This window comes from Rattus rattus, chromosome 2 (genome assembly GCF_011064425.1).
Source record: "Rattus rattus isolate New Zealand chromosome 2, Rrattus_CSIRO_v1, whole genome shotgun sequence".
Taxonomy (NCBI): domain Eukaryota; kingdom Metazoa; phylum Chordata; class Mammalia; order Rodentia; family Muridae; genus Rattus; species Rattus rattus.
Genome location: NC_046155.1, coordinates 170,105,713 through 170,122,535, shown reverse-complemented (window position 1 = coordinate 170,122,535; position 16,823 = coordinate 170,105,713). Strand labels below are relative to the sequence as shown.

General features: G+C 50.1%; 1 protein-coding gene across 1 annotated transcript; it reads left to right on the top strand.

Moving 5' to 3' along the window:
• The first annotated feature begins 737 nt into the window (after positions 1-737).
• On the top strand, positions 738-15,619 carry Ethe1 (ETHE1 persulfide dioxygenase). The gene is made up of 7 exons (XM_032894210.1): positions 738-865; positions 1,277-1,421; positions 1,768-1,916; positions 12,646-12,775; positions 14,153-14,242; positions 14,642-14,758; positions 15,418-15,619. The coding sequence occupies exons 1-7, from the start codon at positions 785-787 to the stop codon at positions 15,468-15,470; spliced, it is 765 nt and encodes a 254-aa protein (XP_032750101.1). The 5' UTR covers positions 738-784; the 3' UTR covers positions 15,471-15,619.
• Positions 15,620-16,823: the final 1,204 nt, after the last annotated feature.

Here is a 16,823-nt window from a genome sequence, read left to right as displayed (position 1 = left end):
CACACACACACACACACGAACTGGAGAGCATGTACTGCTTTTTTGTAGGGGACCCAGGTTCTGTTCCCAGCACCGACACGGCAGTACACACCCTCCTGTAATTCAGCTCCAGAGGAACCAATGCCTTCGACCTGCACTGTCACGTGCTCTCGTCTGCACACCCGATTCAGACACAATTAAAAATTGTACAGAGAACATCTCAAATATTTATTGTTGTTGTGTCCTCCTTGGAAGACTTAGGCAGGATAGCCACGATTCTATGGTCAGCCTGGGCTATATGATAAGATCCTGTCTCAGCGGGGCATAGTGTTTGCACAGCCTTTAATCTCAGCACTAAAGAGGCAGCGTCTGAGTTAGAGACCACCCTGGTCTACAGGACGATTTCCAGGACAGCCATAGCTTTGTGGTGAGAATCTGTGTCAGATATTTATCCAACAGTTCCTAAAAATACTAGTGATCTTGAATTTCATTTTTTCCCTTTCACAGGATGACTAGCCGAACACGTGTTTTCCTGGAAGACGTCCTCTGGCTCTAAATGTCTGGGGGCGTTCTACTTCTCTCTTTGGTTTCTACAGCAGTATTTCCGAATGCCTTGAGTCTCTGGTCCCTTTCCTGCCGGCTTCAAGGTCTCCCCGCAACCCTTGCTCGCAGTCTTCCTGGGTCGTGTGAATTGCGGTTCCTTTAAGGCAGGCCCCGCCCCGGCCCGCCCTCCCGGGTCAGCCCCGGTGCGTAGGACTCTGGCGGGGCCGGCTGCTGGGCTCAGTGTGGAGTGGGCTCTGGCACCATGGCGAGCACGGCCGTCAGAGTCGCCGGGCGGCGGCTGAGCCAGCAAAGCGCATCCGGAGCGCCGGTCCTCCTGCGTCAGGTGTGGAGAGGCGAACCGACCTGACTGAGCCCGGGGCGGAGGGAGGGGCAGGAATCCTCTGTCCTTTAAAGGAGATCTTTAAAGGAGTGTCCTTCATGCCTGGCTGTTGGAAATAGAGTCCCGATCCTTTAACAGGGAGTAGTCAGGGGACCCTGGGCGTGGGGTCGGGGTCTGGAGCCCATTACCAGAGAAGCGCGGGCTTCTTGACTTGGGGCTTGTTTGAAGATGGAGTTTCTCGATTCTGCTGGAGGGATCTGGGGGACACTCTGATTCCTTGGGCAAAGAGGGTTGGGACTGTAGCTTCAGTATTCTAGGAAGATGCTGGGGGAGAGGCCTGGATTCCTGTGTCCCCCTACCCCCAAACGTTGGAGTCAGGTCCGGGAACTCTCTCTGGTGTCTCACCCCTCGCAGATGTTTGAGCCCAAGAGCTGCACCTACACCTACCTGCTGGGTGACCGGGACTCCCGAGAGGCGGTCCTGATCGACCCTGTTCTGGAGACAGCGCACCGGGATGCTCAGCTGATTAAGGAGCTGGGGCTGAAGCTGCTCTATGCGGGTTAGTCCAGGACCAAACTTGGGCGTGAGAGAGGCGGGGCCACTGAGAAAGCGCTCTAGGAAAACAGGAACCTGGACGCCTGAGTCTGGGGGAGGAGGGCTGGACTCTGGATGAGGGAGGACTAGACCCTGTGGTCTCTGGGCCTGAACGAGGAAGATTGGGGTCTGGATCCCTGAGTCTGGGGGAGGAAGATTGGGCCTAGACTCCTGGGCCTAGGGGAAGAGGGCTGGAGTCCAGACCTCAGAGTCTGAGGGAGGAAGTCTAGGTAGGGTCTGCCTCCTTGAGTCTGAAGGCTGAATACTGTGGGCTGAAATCATTCTCTTTTCTATGCCCTCTTCTCTCCTAGTGAACACCCACTGCCATGCTGACCACATCACGGGCTCAGGGGTTCTCCGATCCCTCCTCCCGGGCTGTCAGTCCGTCATCTCTCGCCTCAGCGGAGCTCAGGCTGATTTGCATATCGGGGAAGGTGATTCCATCCCCTTTGGACGCTTTGTGAGTTGGGTGTTGGGTCTTAGAGAAAAATGGTGTTGACCCGGGTTCCTTAGAGTTGGAAGAGAAGAGGGTACTGGGGGAATGGGCTGCTGGGCCCTGTGGAAGAAGGGTTGGTCGTTTAGCCTCAGATTCCTCAGCTCTGTTCTCTGTGGACAGCACCATAAACCCAGGTGGAGCGCCAGGGCAGGAGGCTGTAGGCAGGCGTGGCTCTGGCCGATCCCCCTAAGTCAACAGTGATGGCGGGTTCTTGCCTGGCCATTTCCATAAAATTTGCCCTGGGTTGGGCATCCTGAGTCTAGAGCTGAGGGAGGCACCTAGCCCTTTGGTGAGAAAGGAACACCCTATTGTTTAGCAACAGGTCAGGGTGAGTCTACTGAGGTCCCGGGGGTTACCAGTTAAGGTGACATTTCCTGGCATGGTGGTATACATTCAGGGTTAACCATGTATTTGTGGGTTCTTCCTTAAATGTTGGCCTTGGAGCCTCCTCACCCTAGCCACAACCCATTGCCTCACCCAGGAGAGGGGTGAAGGTTCTTCCTCCTCCTCTCTCTCTGCTACAGGCTTAATCAGCAGGTTTCTAGCCAGCTTTGCAACCCAGGGTGCTCTGGACAGAGGTTGGGGGAGTTCTACCCAGAGGGAGGAAAACAGGTCATCAGAATTGTCCAAGCTGTCGTCTGGCTGATGTAGGGGACAGAAAGACTGGTGACAGAGTGAGGTCCCCTGCCTCTCTTGTTGGTCTTTTGGAACGGGACAGTTTATTTGGGGGTGGTTAGCAGACAGGAGGGCTGTGTGCCGGGTTGAGTGGGTGTAGCTGCTGTTAGGAGACTTTGATTTCAATCCTGTAAATATTTAGAAGTGGATGAGGGACACAGCTCGTCTGTGTCAGCCCTACTGGTTAGAGAGTAACAAGAGTTTCTGGATTGGAGGGGGAGTGTGAGAGGTTGGAAGGACGTGGGCTCGTGTGAACAGGGGCCCTCAGCCCAGTGCTTCTCAACCTTCCTAGTGCTGTGACCTTTAATACAGTTCCTCATGTTGTGGTGACACCCGCCCCCAAACCATAAAACTGTTTTCATTGCTACTTCATAACTAATTTTGTTACAGCTATGAATCCTAATGGAAATATCTGTGTTTTCTGATGGCCTTAGGGGACCCCTATAAAAGGCTTGTTCAACCCTCAAAGGAATTGTGACCCACAGGTTGAGGACCACTGTAGTAGGGACTAGCTGGTTAGCTTAGCAGTTACGGCTAGTCGCTGTTCTTCCAGAAGACCCAAGCTGGGTTCCCAGGCTGCTCACAATGGACTGTACCGTCAACTCCAGGATGGCCAGACGTCCTGACTGGCCTCTGCTAGCACACGCATGCATTTGCACAGATACACACTCAGATACACATAAATAAATGACTGCTTAAAAATCTTAAAAACAAGCTGGTCACATAGGCACCCGCTCCGGTGAGGCAGATGCTAAGACAGGTGGATCTCTGTGAGTTCGAGGCTAGCCTGGTCTACATAGAGAGTTCCGGGATAGCCAGGGCTACACAGTGAGAATAAAATAAAATCTTTTTTTTTTTTTTTTTTTTGGTTTTTTTTTCGGAGCTGGGGACCGAACCCAGGGCCTTGCGCTTCCTAGGCAAGCGCTCTACCACTGAGCTAAATCCCCAACCCCATAAAATAAAATCTTAAAACAGCAACAACAAGGAGCCTTAAAACGGGCATGATGTCATCGTAGTGCCTGGGAGGTAGAGAGGAAGATCAGGTGTTCAAGGTCACCCCCAGCTACACATCAAGTGTGAGGTCAATCAAGGCTTTATCAAGGTTACGTGTGACCCTGTACCAAACAGTTAAAAAAAGGAAAGCTGGCACGATTGCTCACGCTTTTTCATCCAGACAGAGTCAGGAGGGTTCAGGGCCAGCCTGGTCTATGCGAGACCCCTCTCAAAACAGAAGAAAACAAGACCGTAAGTGAACAGGAGGCCCTTCTCCATGCACAGTGATGGTTCCTTCAGTGGATGTGTGGAAGGGCGTAGCTGTACTTGGCCTCCATGTGTATCTTTTCTTTACTGCGTCTTACTGCAGTAATAACTCGAATACCGTATGAGCCGTGGCGTGTTCCTAGAATGCGGTCTCCATCGTTTCATTACCTGACTAGTCATCACCCTTGGCCTCCTTCCTTCTTCCTCCCTCCCAGCCTTAGGTAAATCTCTTTCTTTTTCCTTTTTATATAGTGCTGTGTAGCCCAGGCTGGCTCATCATTCCCCTGCCTCAACCTTCCATTGGTAGTGTGCCTGTACTGAAGCACCAGTCGTGAGGTCACATTCTTCCCCAGGACTGGGGATAAAACCTATAATCAGATTGATGCTAGGCAAGGCCTCTACTGGGGGATTCTAGGCAGGGGCTCTACCACTGAGCCACGCCCCCAGCCCCTCACTGGGGGATTCTAGGCAGGGGCTCTAACACTGAGCCACACCACCAGCCCCTTACTGGGGGATTCTAGGCAGAGGCTCTACCACTGAGCCACGCCCCCAGCTCCTCACTGGAGGATTCTAGGCAGGGGCTCTACCACTGAGCCACGCCCCCAGCCCCTCACTGGGGGATTCTAGGCAGGGGCTCTACCACTGAGCCACGCCCCCAGCCCCTCACTGGGGGATTCTAGGCAGGGCCTTGAACTTCTGATCCTTTAGCTCCAGCCTCCCTAGTAGCTGACAGTGCAGATCTATATGCCACTATGGTTGGTCTTTAAGTCACTTTTTTTTTTTATTGTATGTATATATACTGTAGCTGTCTTCAGACACACCAGAAGAGGGCATCAGATCTCACTACAGATGGCTGTGAGCCACCATGTGGTTGCTGGGATTTGAACTCAGGACCTCTGGAAGAGCAGTGAGTGTTCTTAACCGCTGAGCCATCTCTCCAGCTTTAAGTCACTTTTATTTACTTTTATTGTCCTTTCTGTCTGTCTGGATTTGCCTGTCTGCACTTTTCACAGAAATGGGAGCATACGGGCTGCAATCTTTGCCTGACTTCCTCCGTGAGCCGTCAGGTCCACCCGGATCCCAGCCCCCATTGCTATTTCATTTCCCTCCATTGCTTAACAACATCCTGGAGTGTGATGGGCGGGCCTAGCGTGTTTCACCCTTTCATTCATGAGTTGATAGGCATTTGAGTGGCTTCCACCTTGGGACTGCTGTGGGCGGTGCTGCTGTGGACGTTCTTGCACAGGTCTTTGTGAACAGTTACAGTCCTACTATCCCTCTGGAGGTCCCAGTTCTCCACAGCGGTTTCAGCGCCTCTTAGTGTAGTGTGTGTTCGTGTGGCTCTGTCTTTGTGTGAATTATTTACACATCTTAAGGGTCTGCTTTTCCTCACTCTTGGGTTTCCTGCCCCCTTTATAAGTCAAATTAGAGTCAGGCGGTGGTACACAGCTTTAATTTGAGCATTTAGGGGGCAGAGACAGGCAGATCTCTATGAGTTTGAGGCCAGCCTAGGCTAAGAGAGTGGGTTCCAGGGCAGCCAGGACTACACAGAGAAACCTTGTCTCAAAAAACAAAAACAAAACCAGAGGGGAAAGTTGAATTTTAGCAGGGAGTGATGCCATAGCTTATAGTCCCAGCACTTGGGAGGTGGAGGCAGGAGGATCGGGATTTCTGGGTCATTCTTGGCTAATAATGAACTCAAAGCCAACCTGGGCTGAACTCCCACAAATTGTCCTTTGACCGCCACAGTTGGAGTAAGGTATGCACATCCCTTCACATTATTAATAAATAAAATGCACCAAAAACATTAGAAATAGGACAGGGGACAACTTTACCCCCTCCACACGCACACTTTTTTTTCCAGAGCTAGGGACCGAACCCGGGGCCTTGAAGCTTGCTAGGCAAGCGCTCTACCACTGAGCTAAATCCCCAACCCACACTTTTTTTTTTTTTTTTTTCTGATAATTGTTCTTTTTCCCTTTCCCTTTGGAATCCCTTTGGTTTTTGGTGCCGGGGGTTTTCTTGGGCACCCAGTTCTGTTTTATAGCCTTGTGTCCTCCTTTCCAATGGCTTGTTATTTATTTTTATTAACTTCCCATACTTTTTTTTTTTTTTGTTTGTTTCTTTTTTTGTTTATTTATTATAAGTACACTGTAGCTATCTTCAGACACACCAGAAGAGTGCATCAGATCTCATTACGGATGGTTGTGAACCACCATGTGGGTGCTGATTTGAACTCAGGACCTCCAGAAGAGCAGTCAGTGCTTTAATCACTGAGCCATCTCCAGCCCCCACACTTTTTTTTTTTTTAAATAGTGTTTCACCCTTTAGTTTAGGTGACCAATTCATGAACTGGAGTTGATTTATTTATGTATGTGAATACACTATAGCTCTCTTCAGACACACCAGCAGAGGGCATCAGATCCTGCTTGTGAGCCACCATGTGGTTGCTGGGATTTGAACTCAGGACCTCTGGGAGAAGTGCTCTTAACCGCTGAGCCATCTCTCCAGCTCTCAGCTCTCCTCTTGCGGGGTGAAAATACTTGGCACGAATGGAGCAGTAGAAGCCTGGCTGTGAGCTCCCAAGCTCCTGAGATGTGAGTTTCACAGTGTTCCACCCCCTGGCGTGGACTTGGTGCTCCTGCAACTCACAGAGATCCTCCTGTCTCAGCCTCCTAGGGCTGTGCTAACACACCTGGCTAAAATCCCCGCCCCACTTCCTCTTCTGACATGATGTCACTCAGAGCAGGCTGGCTTTGGGTGTGCCATATTGCTGAGGAGGACCTTGAATTCCTGATCTAATCCACCTGCTTTCACCTCCGCAGGGCGAGGTCACAGGTGTACACACCCACGGTCCATGGCAGCCAAGAGAAAATGTAAACACGCTCGAAGTATAGGGCTTAAAACGAGGTGGTAGGTCAGACTTGGACTCCTCGCCAGTTTTGCCGACCCATGATGTGAGCCCACAGTTGACTTATTCATGCTCTTTTGGATGGCTGTCCAGGGTTTTCACAACTGTAAAGGATGTTGGTGTTGATATTCTTGTTAGTACAAGTCCCTTGGCAGAAGTTGATCTCAGTTCCTAGGAATTGCATTGCTGAGTCACAGCAAGGACATTCCTTTAACCTTAGCAAACTTGCTCTTGCATTGCTGGGGATGGAACCCAGGACCCTGAACATGCTAGGTATGCTCCCTACCACTGAGCCACGCCCCCAGCCCCTCACTGGGGGATTCTAGGCAGGGGCTCTACCACTGAGCCACGCCCCCAGCCCCTCACTGGGGGATTCTAGGCAGGGGCTCTACCACTGAGCCACACCCCCAGCCCCTCACTGGGGGATTCTAAGCAAGCATGGTACATCTGATCTACATCCCTGTTCCTCCTTTTTTGTTGTTGTGTTCATTAGGCCTTTTATTCTGTTTTGTTTTGTTTTTTGCTTTTTCAAGACAGGGTTTTTCTGTGTAGCCTTGGCTCCCCTGGAGCTCTATACATAGGCCAGGCTGGCTTTGAACTCAGAGATCCGCTTGTATCTGACTCTCAAGTGCTAGGATTAAAGGCACGCACCTTTCATTAGCCTTTTTCAGTTAAAAATTACGGTATTTGTTATGTCTATGTGCAGGGTGCATGTATTGAGGACAGACAGGTTTTGGGATGGACTGTTTTTCCTTTCTTTCACAGGACTGAACTCAGATTATAGGTCTTGACAGCAAGCACCTTTACCTGCTGAGCCATCCTGCCAGCCCCCCCCACCTCTCTCTCTCAGAGTTTTTATTTATTTTTTTAATGCGTTTGCGTGTTTTGCCTGCATATATGCAGTACATGAGCCTGGTGCCTGTGGGGGCCGGAAGAGAGTATGGGATCCTCTGGAACTGGAATTATGGACAGGTGTAAGCCTTCATGTGGGTGCTGAGAACCGGACTTGGGTCTCATGCAGGGACACTTAACCGCTGATCTATCTGAAATAACTTTTCCTTCACAAAATAAAGGAAAGGTTTTAGCTGATGGATGACAGTGGGGAAAAATGAGATTTGTGGTTTAAGCTCCCAAGACGTAAGACCAGCAGAGGGCGCCAACACCACCTAGGGCTTGAGATTGGAGGAAGGAGCCAGAGGACCTGGAGCCAGGAGCTTGCTGACCACTAGGTGGCGGTGCAGGCCACGGGAGCTGCGAGGCCTCCTAAGAGTCTGGGAAAGGAGGCTGTGGGTGGAGATAGTGTCCTGTGTTTTATGCCTCCCGGAAAGAAAGAGGCATTGTTGATGGAAAGATGGGTCAGGCCGCCCCTGGCCAGCTGTTGCTAGGCCGGCAGGAGGCTTCCGGAATATTCTGCAGCTGAGACGATTCATCAGTCAGCAAGCTTCACAAACAGGGGAGGCTGTCTTTTTTTTTTTCCCCCCCCATGGGGAATGAACTAGGGTCTCTGAGTCTCTGAGTGCTCTACCACGGATCTAGGTCCTCAGCCTTATTATTACATAATAAATGCACCATATTGCTTAAAAAAAAAAAGAAAAGAAACATGATCTCACATTCCGGGGGCAGGGGGGGCAGCCTGGTTTACAGAATGAGTTCCAAGACAGCCAGGGATACTCAGAGAAACTGTCTTAAAATAAAAACGAAAAAGCAACATATATATTTATGTATGCTTGCTTTGCCTGTATGTATTTGCAACATGTGTGTACCCCGTGTTACAGATAGTTGTGAGCCATCCTGTGGGGATTGGAAATGGAGTGGGGTCCTCTGTGAGAACAGTATTTGCGCTTAACAGCGGATCATCTCTCCAGTCCCTTCCCTACGTTTACTGTGAAGCACCAAAGGTGTGCTGAGGTCTTTTTCTAAGTACTTTGTATACCTGAAGCAGTTTTATCCTCATAGCATATGGTGGGGCTGGGGACAATACTTATCTATATTTTGCAAATAAGCAGATAGGCCAAAGGGCAGACAGATCTGAGATTAGGACCGAGGTTATCTGCTTCCAGCAATTTCCTTTTGTTTATAACTATTTCGATCTATTTACATAAAATTCTAGAGCAGGTCAGTTACAAAGCAATCTGTAGTAATAGGAAGCAAGCCAGAACTTGTCTGGGGACAGGGTGGAGGAAGGATACTTGAAAGGGGTACGAAGAAACTCTGGGAAGTGATAGGAACGTTTGTCATCTGATGGTCTTGATGGTCGTGGGAGCATCTTAAAAGACGCAAAGGGCCTGAAATCCCAGCTCTGGGCACTGAGGCAAACTCAAGACCTGTCTGGACAGTTACTGAGCAATTTGGGGGCTATCTGGCTGCATGAGACCCTGTAAAAAGGAAACAATACAAGCTAAAGAGGGCTGAGAACCCAGCTTGGTGCCAGAACTCCTACCTCAAGTTCTCCGGTGAGGGGCTGAGGTGTGTCTAAGTGACAGAGACACCTAGAGTTCTCCAGTGAAGGGCTGGGGGCGTGGCTCAGTGGTAGGGCCTCTGCCTAGAATCCCCCAGTGAGGGGCTGGGGGCGTGGCTCAGTGGTAGAGCCCCTGCCTAGAATCCCCCAGTGAGGGGTTGGGGTGTGGCTCAGTGGTAGAGCCCCTGCCTAGAATCCCCCAGTGAGGGGCTGGGGCGTGGCTCAGTGGTAGAGCCCCTGCCTAGAATTCCCCAGTGAGGGGCTGGGGGCGTGGCTCAGTGGTAGAGCCCCTGCCTAGAATTCTCAATGTTTGGCATTTAATTACCAGCACCTATCTCTCTGCACACAGTAGTTGGAGAGAATGAATAACTATCCGCATGAGAGAGTCCCTCAGTACTTACTGACAATAACCCTGCCAGAACTTTTCAAAGTGTTTCAGTGCGTGGTGAAAGACGGGAAGCCTCTGAGTGCTTTTTATGAGACTGTCATAATTCTGACAGAGCTGCTCATGAAGTATTATTAACTGGATCCCAGCAGCCCTGCAGCCCACAGGGTTTCCAGATTTCAAAAAGGTTTTGTACATTTATTTCGTGTGTGTGTGTGTGTGTGTGTGTGTGTGCTTGTAGAGGGATGGCGAGCACATGCTACAACTCCTGTGTGGAGATCACAGGACAACTCATAGGAGTTGGTTTCCCTCTACCATGTGTGGTCCTGAGATCAAACTCAGGTCGTCAGGCTTAGCAGCAAGCCCCTTTACTTACTCAGCCATCCTGCTGGCCCTCCCTTGTAGATTTTTATGCTTATTTTTAATTTTCAGAAGTTATTTTATCCTGTTTTATTCAGAAACAAGCTCGTATAGCCCAGGCTGGCTCAAAAGTCACCACACAGTAAGGGTGATGTGATTCCTCCTGTTCCTCACTTCATGGACCTGTGCCACCAAGATGGGCTGCTTTTCCCAACCCTTATTCCCATGTCCCTCCATGTTGAGGTCTTTGGCTGTTAGTTTTCTGTCACTGAGACAAAAACACTATGATAAACACCATTTCAAAGTATTTATTTTATTTTAATTGTGCGTGTATACATGTGACTGTTTGTCTTTAGTATATGTGAGAAAGTGTTTGTGTGTGTGTGTGCATGTGAGTTTCAGCATGTAAGTGTGAATGTGTATTTGTGTGTATGTGAGAGCATTTGTAGGTGTGTTTAGTGTATCTGTTTATTATGTGTGTGTATTGGTGTGTGTGAGTGTATTTCTTTGTGTGTATATGTGTGTTTGAGTGTGTGAGCATTGTTGGAGTGTGTATTTGTGCGTACATGAGTGTGTGTTTTTTGTGTGTGTGTCTGTGTGTGAGTCTGTGTTTAGTGTATGTGAGAGTGTTTCTTCATGTGTGTTTGAGTGTGCATTCGTGTGTATGCAAGAGTGTGTGTTTGTGTGTATGAGTCTATATGTGAGCATGTGTGAGTGTGTGTGAGGGTGTGATTCTTTTTTTTTTTTTTTTTGTTTTTTTTTTTTTGGAGCTGGGGACCGAACCCAGGGCCTTGGGCTTCCTAGGCAAGCGCTCTACCACTGAGCTAAATCCCCAACCCCAAGGCAATTCTTATAAAGGACAACATTTAATTGGCACTGGCTTACAGGTTCAGAGGTTCAGTCCATTACCATCAAGGCAGGAGCATGGCAGTGTCCAGGCAGGCATGGTGCAGGAGGGGCTGAGAGTTCTACATCTTCATCTGAGGCTGCTAGTGGAAGACTGGCTTCCAGGCAGCTAGGGTGAGGGTCACGGTGACACACCTACTCCGACAAGGCCACACCTCTTAATAGTGCCACTCCCAGGGCCAAACCTGCACAGACCATCACACCTCCCATTGCAGAGATGAGGGTGGCAGATGCCTGTAATTCCAGCACTTGAGAGGCTGAGGCGGGAAGATCTGTGTATTCAAGGACAGCCTGGACTACATGGGAAGATCTTGTCTCAGAACACCACCACCAAAATCAAAACTATACACCAATTATACATTTATTATTATTTACCATACATTTTACTATTACATAATAATAATACTATATCACGTAATGCTATGAGTTACTATATATTACTAGAGATTATTATTTACTATACATTTGTTAGTAACTTTTTTTCTTTTCTTTTTTTTTTTCAGAGCTGGGGACCGAACCCAGGGCCTTGCGCTTGTTAGGCAAGCGCTCTACCACTGAGCTAAATCCCCAACACCAGTAACTTTTTATTTTATCAAGATCTTCACTTTTTTATTTGAGTCAGGGTCTCACTCTGTAGCTCAGGGAGCCTGGAACTTTGCAGTTTAGACCAGTTTCAAGATTGCAAACCTTCTGCCTCAGCTTTTTTAGCACTGGGATTGCAGGCACGAGTTACCATGCCTAGCACAAAGATCACGCTGTAGCAGTGGCTTTGTAACTTGTATTTTGCCCCCCACTGGATCTTAAACCTTTTTTGGGGGGAGGTATCAATAAGTATTTTTGAAATAGTATTAAGCTTCTTTCCAACAGTATAGCTTAATTTTTATTACGTTTATTTATTTGTATGTGACATACCATGACGCACATGTGAAGGTCAGGGGATAATTGGAGGAGCCCTCCTGGGGATAGAACTCAGGCCCTCAGCCTTGGCAGCAAGCCCTTTACCTACCGAGTCATTCGCCTGTGGTGCTGAGGGGCCAATCCAGAGTCTGTGTGTGCACAGCCTGCAGAAATATTCCCCCAGCTTGGTGTTTATTTTTCTATTTTCTTGTTGAGATGCAAACGCTCTTTGTGCATGATTCTGGTTACCAATGTGTGTCTCTGACTATCTGGCTCCCTTTTCTTTGGAAGCCATTTGTGGTTTTTTGTTTGTTTGTTTTGCTCTTCAGAATGTTAGGCTGGGTTGGGGGTATGGCTCCGTTAGCTGCTAAAACACTTGGACAGCATACACAAAGCCCTAGATTCCATCCCTAGCATGGGATAAACCAAGCCTGGTGGAGCAGGCCCATAACCACAGAGCTTGGGGGTGAAGGCAGGAGGATTGGAAGTTTAAGGTCATTGATTTAATAGTAAGCGTGAGTTTACGCTGGATACAAGAGATTCTGTCTCAAAGAGAGGGAAGGAAAGAAGGAAGAAAAGAAGGAAAGACGGAAAGAAGATTTCAATTTGATACTCCCACCCCCCAAGACAGGTCTTGTCTTATGGCACAGGCTAGCCCTTCAGTCTGAGTTCTCCCGCCTGAGCCTGTATTTGATGTATTTGCACTATGTCCAGCCCTCAGATTATCTTTAAGCAAGACGCTCTCTGTATTTCTTTTTCCAGTTGTGTCCCTCAGGTGGATGGGCTTTTGGGGACCCGTGAGGCTTGCTGGTGACTGTCTCTATGCACTGCATCCTGACAGGCTTTGGAGACTCGGGCCAGCCCTGGCCACACCCCGGGCTGTGTCACCTTTGTCCTGAATGACCAGAGCATGGCTTTCACTGGAGATGCCCTACTGATCCGAGGGTGTGGACGGACAGACTTCCAACAAGGTGACCCGTTTCTTTATCCAGCCCAAGATCTCCATGTAATGGTATATGTGAGAGTGTTAATAGGCAGCCACGTGATGGGATGATAGCTGTGTGTTCAAGGCTAGCCCAGTCTACATAGTGAATTCCAGGGTAGTCAGGGTTCAAAAGGAAAAGAAAGGGGGGGGAGGGAGAGAGAGAGAAAGGAAGAAAGAAAGGAAGAAAGAAAGAAAGAAAAGAAAGAAAGAAAGCAAAGAAAGAGAAGAAAAGAAAGGAAGAAAGAAAGAAAGAAAGAAAGAAAGAAAGAAAGAAAGGAAGAAAGAAAGAAAGGAAGAGCCATAAGAATGAATGAATGTGTAGCTGGGACTGTGTAGCTCAGTGGGTAGAGGGTTCATCTAGCATTCAAGAAGTCCAGGCCTCAGTCCTCATACTTCATCAGCTGGGCATAACTGAAGCATGCCTTTAATCCAGCTCAGGAGGTAAAGGCAGGAGGATCAAGAGCGCACGCGTGTGCGCGCGCACTTGTGTACACACACACACACACACACACACACACACACGCACACACGCACGAGTGTACATGAAGGTTGTTACTGTACATTGCTTGATCGTTAGGGGGCAGGGTAACTCGGGGCTTGGGTTTAGACAGCACTAGATTGATTGAAGTGTTCCTCCTAATCTCCCGCTTTCACCTATCCATATGAACCAAGGACTCAGAAATTCTTTATGTGTGCTCAAGTTGTGTATGTTCACATGCGTGTGGCTGGGGGTGTGATGGGAGGCCAGCAGTGCACGTCAGGTACGGTTCTCTGTGCGCTTCATCTGGTTTCCTTGGGACATGGTCTCAAAAAACCCTGGTCCGGGGCTGCCAGCCAGCCAGCCTCCGTTGTCCTGCCTCTGCTGCTCATGGTGCAGGGCTTACAGGAACACAGGCCACCCCCAGCCACTGGTGCTAGGGATCTGAACTCAGTCCCCAGACTTGCACGGCAAACACTTTTACTCCCTAAGTATTCCTTTAGCCCCAGGACTCAGAACTTCTTATCCAAATCCTGGCTTCTCCTTCTCCTGCTCCTCATGTCTTGAGTCTTACCCCTAGCCCATCTTCCTGGCCTAGAGCCCTTCCTTCACCTCCCCAGCGGGGATGTCACAACCCTTGATACTTCAGGCTCTCAGTCAGACCTTATTGAATCACAAATTACCCAAATGAACTTCTTACCATTCCCAGGGCTTTGTACATGTTGTCCCACCTCCTACAATGCCCTTCCCCTTCTGTGTCTCCACAGGAGATGAGAGAGAGGGTTTAGCCATATACCTCCGTCCTTCCCTCCTTCTCTGGGAAAGGGAGTCAGGGAGCTCCTCTTGTCTCTTTGATCCGCTGACCTGTACGCTTTCTTTCCTCAGGTTGCGCGAAGACTTTGTACCACTCAGTGCACGAGAAGATCTTCACACTTCCAGACAACTGTCTAATCTACCCAGCTCATGATTACCACGGTGAGGGCTTGCCCGAGGCCATGACAGGCTGCTATCACTTATCACAGGGAACATTCCCTCTGCCTGTCGTTCTCACAAGGCACCGAGGCTACAGAACCCAGAAATTCCTGTGGCTGAAAAGATTATGTGCTTGGGCGTGCTGTGTGGATGTAGAAACAATAAGACACATCTGCAGGGCATAGGTTTTTCTGGGACGTCCCCAGAGATGCGCAGGCAACTGTGGGAACTACATTTCCCATAGTGCCCAGAGAGAAAGAGAGAAGGGACCGGTTTTTAGGGACCGCTCAGGGAAGTCCCAGTCGAGGGAGACAACCCCAAGGCTTCCTGGGAAATGTAGTTTTAACTGCCCAAGTCAATGGGCCCCTAAGTTACTTTCCTTCCCCTCCCCTTTGCGGACAGGGCTCACAGTTTCTACTGTGGAGGAGGAACGGACTCTGAACCCACGGCTCACTCTCAGCTGTGAGGAGTTTATCAAGGTCATGGACAACCTGAACTTGCCCAAGCCACATCAGATAGGTGAGTTACCCAGGGTCGGGACCCTGGGGTCTGAGGAAAACTGGTTGGGGTATGAATCTGTGAACCTTAGAGAGGAGGGGGTCTTAACTTCTTGATTTGAGAGGAGAGCTGGGTCCTGGAGCCCTGGGTCTGAGGGAGGAGGGCTGGGGCCTGGAGCCCTGGGTCTGAGGGAGGAGGGCTGGGGCCTGGAGCCCTGGGTCTGAGGGAGGAGGGCTGGGGCCTGGAGCCCTGGGTCTGAGGGAGGAGGGCTGGGGCCTGGAGCCCTGGGTCTGAGGGAGGAGGGCTGGGGCCTGGAGCCCTGGGTCTGAGGGAGGAGGGCTGGGGCCTGGAGCCCTGGGTCTGAGGGAGGAGGGCTGGGGCCTGGAGCCCTGGGTCTGAGGGAGGGGGGCTGGGGCCTGGAGCCCTGGGTCTGAGGGAGGGGGGCTGGGGCCTGGAGCCCTGGGTCTGAGGGAGGAGGGCTGGGGCCTGGAGCCCTGGGTCTGAGGGGGAGGAGGGGTCTGGGGCCTGGACCTTAGGTCTGAGGGAGGAGGGCTGGGGCCTGGAGCCCTGGGTCTGAGGGAGGAGAACTTCGAGCCAAAACTATCATCCCTCATAAGAGCCCTGGGCATTTCTAGGTGTCCGTGGGACACGAGGTGTCATTTGAGGTTTCTTCTTTTCAGACATTGCCGTTCCTGCAAATATGCGCTGTGGGGTCCAGACTCCACCTTCCTGATTCATCCCAGCCAGCTGCTCACATCCGTTAAGAAGGCACTAGGTGGGGTGAGGGGAGGGGTGTCACCCCAGGGCCTCTCTCCTCTCCTACCCCTACTCTCACCAGCTACTTCAGCTTCTTAAATAAAGTTTACTTTGATTTTGCCATGAGTCTGGGCTCTGCTTGCTGTCTTGGGGGAAGGAATTATGTTTCCAGATGAACTCAGCCCTGGTCCCTCAAAAAGCCAGGGGTAGCCATTGGTAGCCCGCTCACCTGGCATGTATAAAGTCCTGTGTTCCATCCTCTGTTCTGCATAAAGCAGGCATGGAGGGGCAAACCTGTAACCCCTGCACTTGCCAGCTGGAGGCAGGAGGTTCAGAAGTTCAAGGTTATTCTGCATAGGGAGTCGGAGGCTACCCTGGGCTAAGCAAGACCCTATCTTAAAAAAAAAAAAGAAGTGGGGGCAGGGGGGAGTGTCTGGAGAGACGGTTCAGTGGTTAAGAGGTTAAGAGGTTAAGAGGCAGAGGACCTGGGTTCAGTTCCCAGCCCCCACATAGTGGCTCACAAGCATCTGCATCTCCAGTTCCAGGGGATCTGGCCTCTGTAGTTACCAGGTATGCACGGACATACATTCAGGCTAGGCAGCCATAAACATAAAAGGGAGGAGAAGACACAGCTAGCCGTGATCAGGGCTATGGGGGCAGGAATGAATGTCTAAGGGATGGGGGGGGGTAGATGGAAGTAGATAGCAGGTGCACGCTTCGATGTAGGGGAGGTATTCTCACAGCTTTGCATCGCAGCACGTAATCCTGTGTGAGCCCCTCCCGCTGGGAGTCCCTGGCCAAATGAGCCCCTCTCCACCCCTCAGCTTCCAGATCTGTATAATGGAAACAATAACAGGGTGTTTCAATGAACGGATAGATCCAGATGTCTGACCCCTGGCACCCAGCTCACATGACCAACTTCCCTGCCCCTATCATTTCTATTGTCCCTCCTGGCTTGCAAAATAGGTATGAATACAGATTTCAAGAGACAAAGCAGGTGGTGTGGGTTATTGAGAAGGCTGAGAGTGTAGGGCTCTTGCCGACAAGATGACTTGAGTTCCATGCCTAAATCCCATGGTGGAAGGCAACAGTTTCCCAAAGTTGTCCTATGACCGTACATGGGGGTGGGGTGGGGGTGGTACTTAATGTGCCTGAACTATCTTTCACATACACAAATAAAAATAAACAAAAGCCATTTAGAATGGCTGTAGATCCTGGGTCTATTTGTTTCCTTCAGCCTCAGTTCCCACAACTGTAAAACCGGGACGGTCGATCTCTTTTTTCTATGGGCTGTGGTGTGGTATGACACAGAGGTGTGTCAAATGTTTTT

Excerpts from the sequence above, each read along its gene's own strand:
- Ethe1 (XM_032894210.1), top strand. The coding sequence starts at position 785 with ATGGCGAGCACGGCCGTCAGAGTCGCCGGGCGGCGGCTGAGCCAGCAA. Across the intron at positions 1,422-1,767 it reads GCTGAAGCTGCTCTATGCGG|TGAACACCCACTGCCATGCT; the intron begins GTTAGTCCAGGA and ends CTTCTCTCCTAG. Across the intron at positions 1,917-12,645 it reads CCATCCCCTTTGGACGCTTT|GCTTTGGAGACTCGGGCCAG; the intron begins GTGAGTTGGGTG and ends GCATCCTGACAG.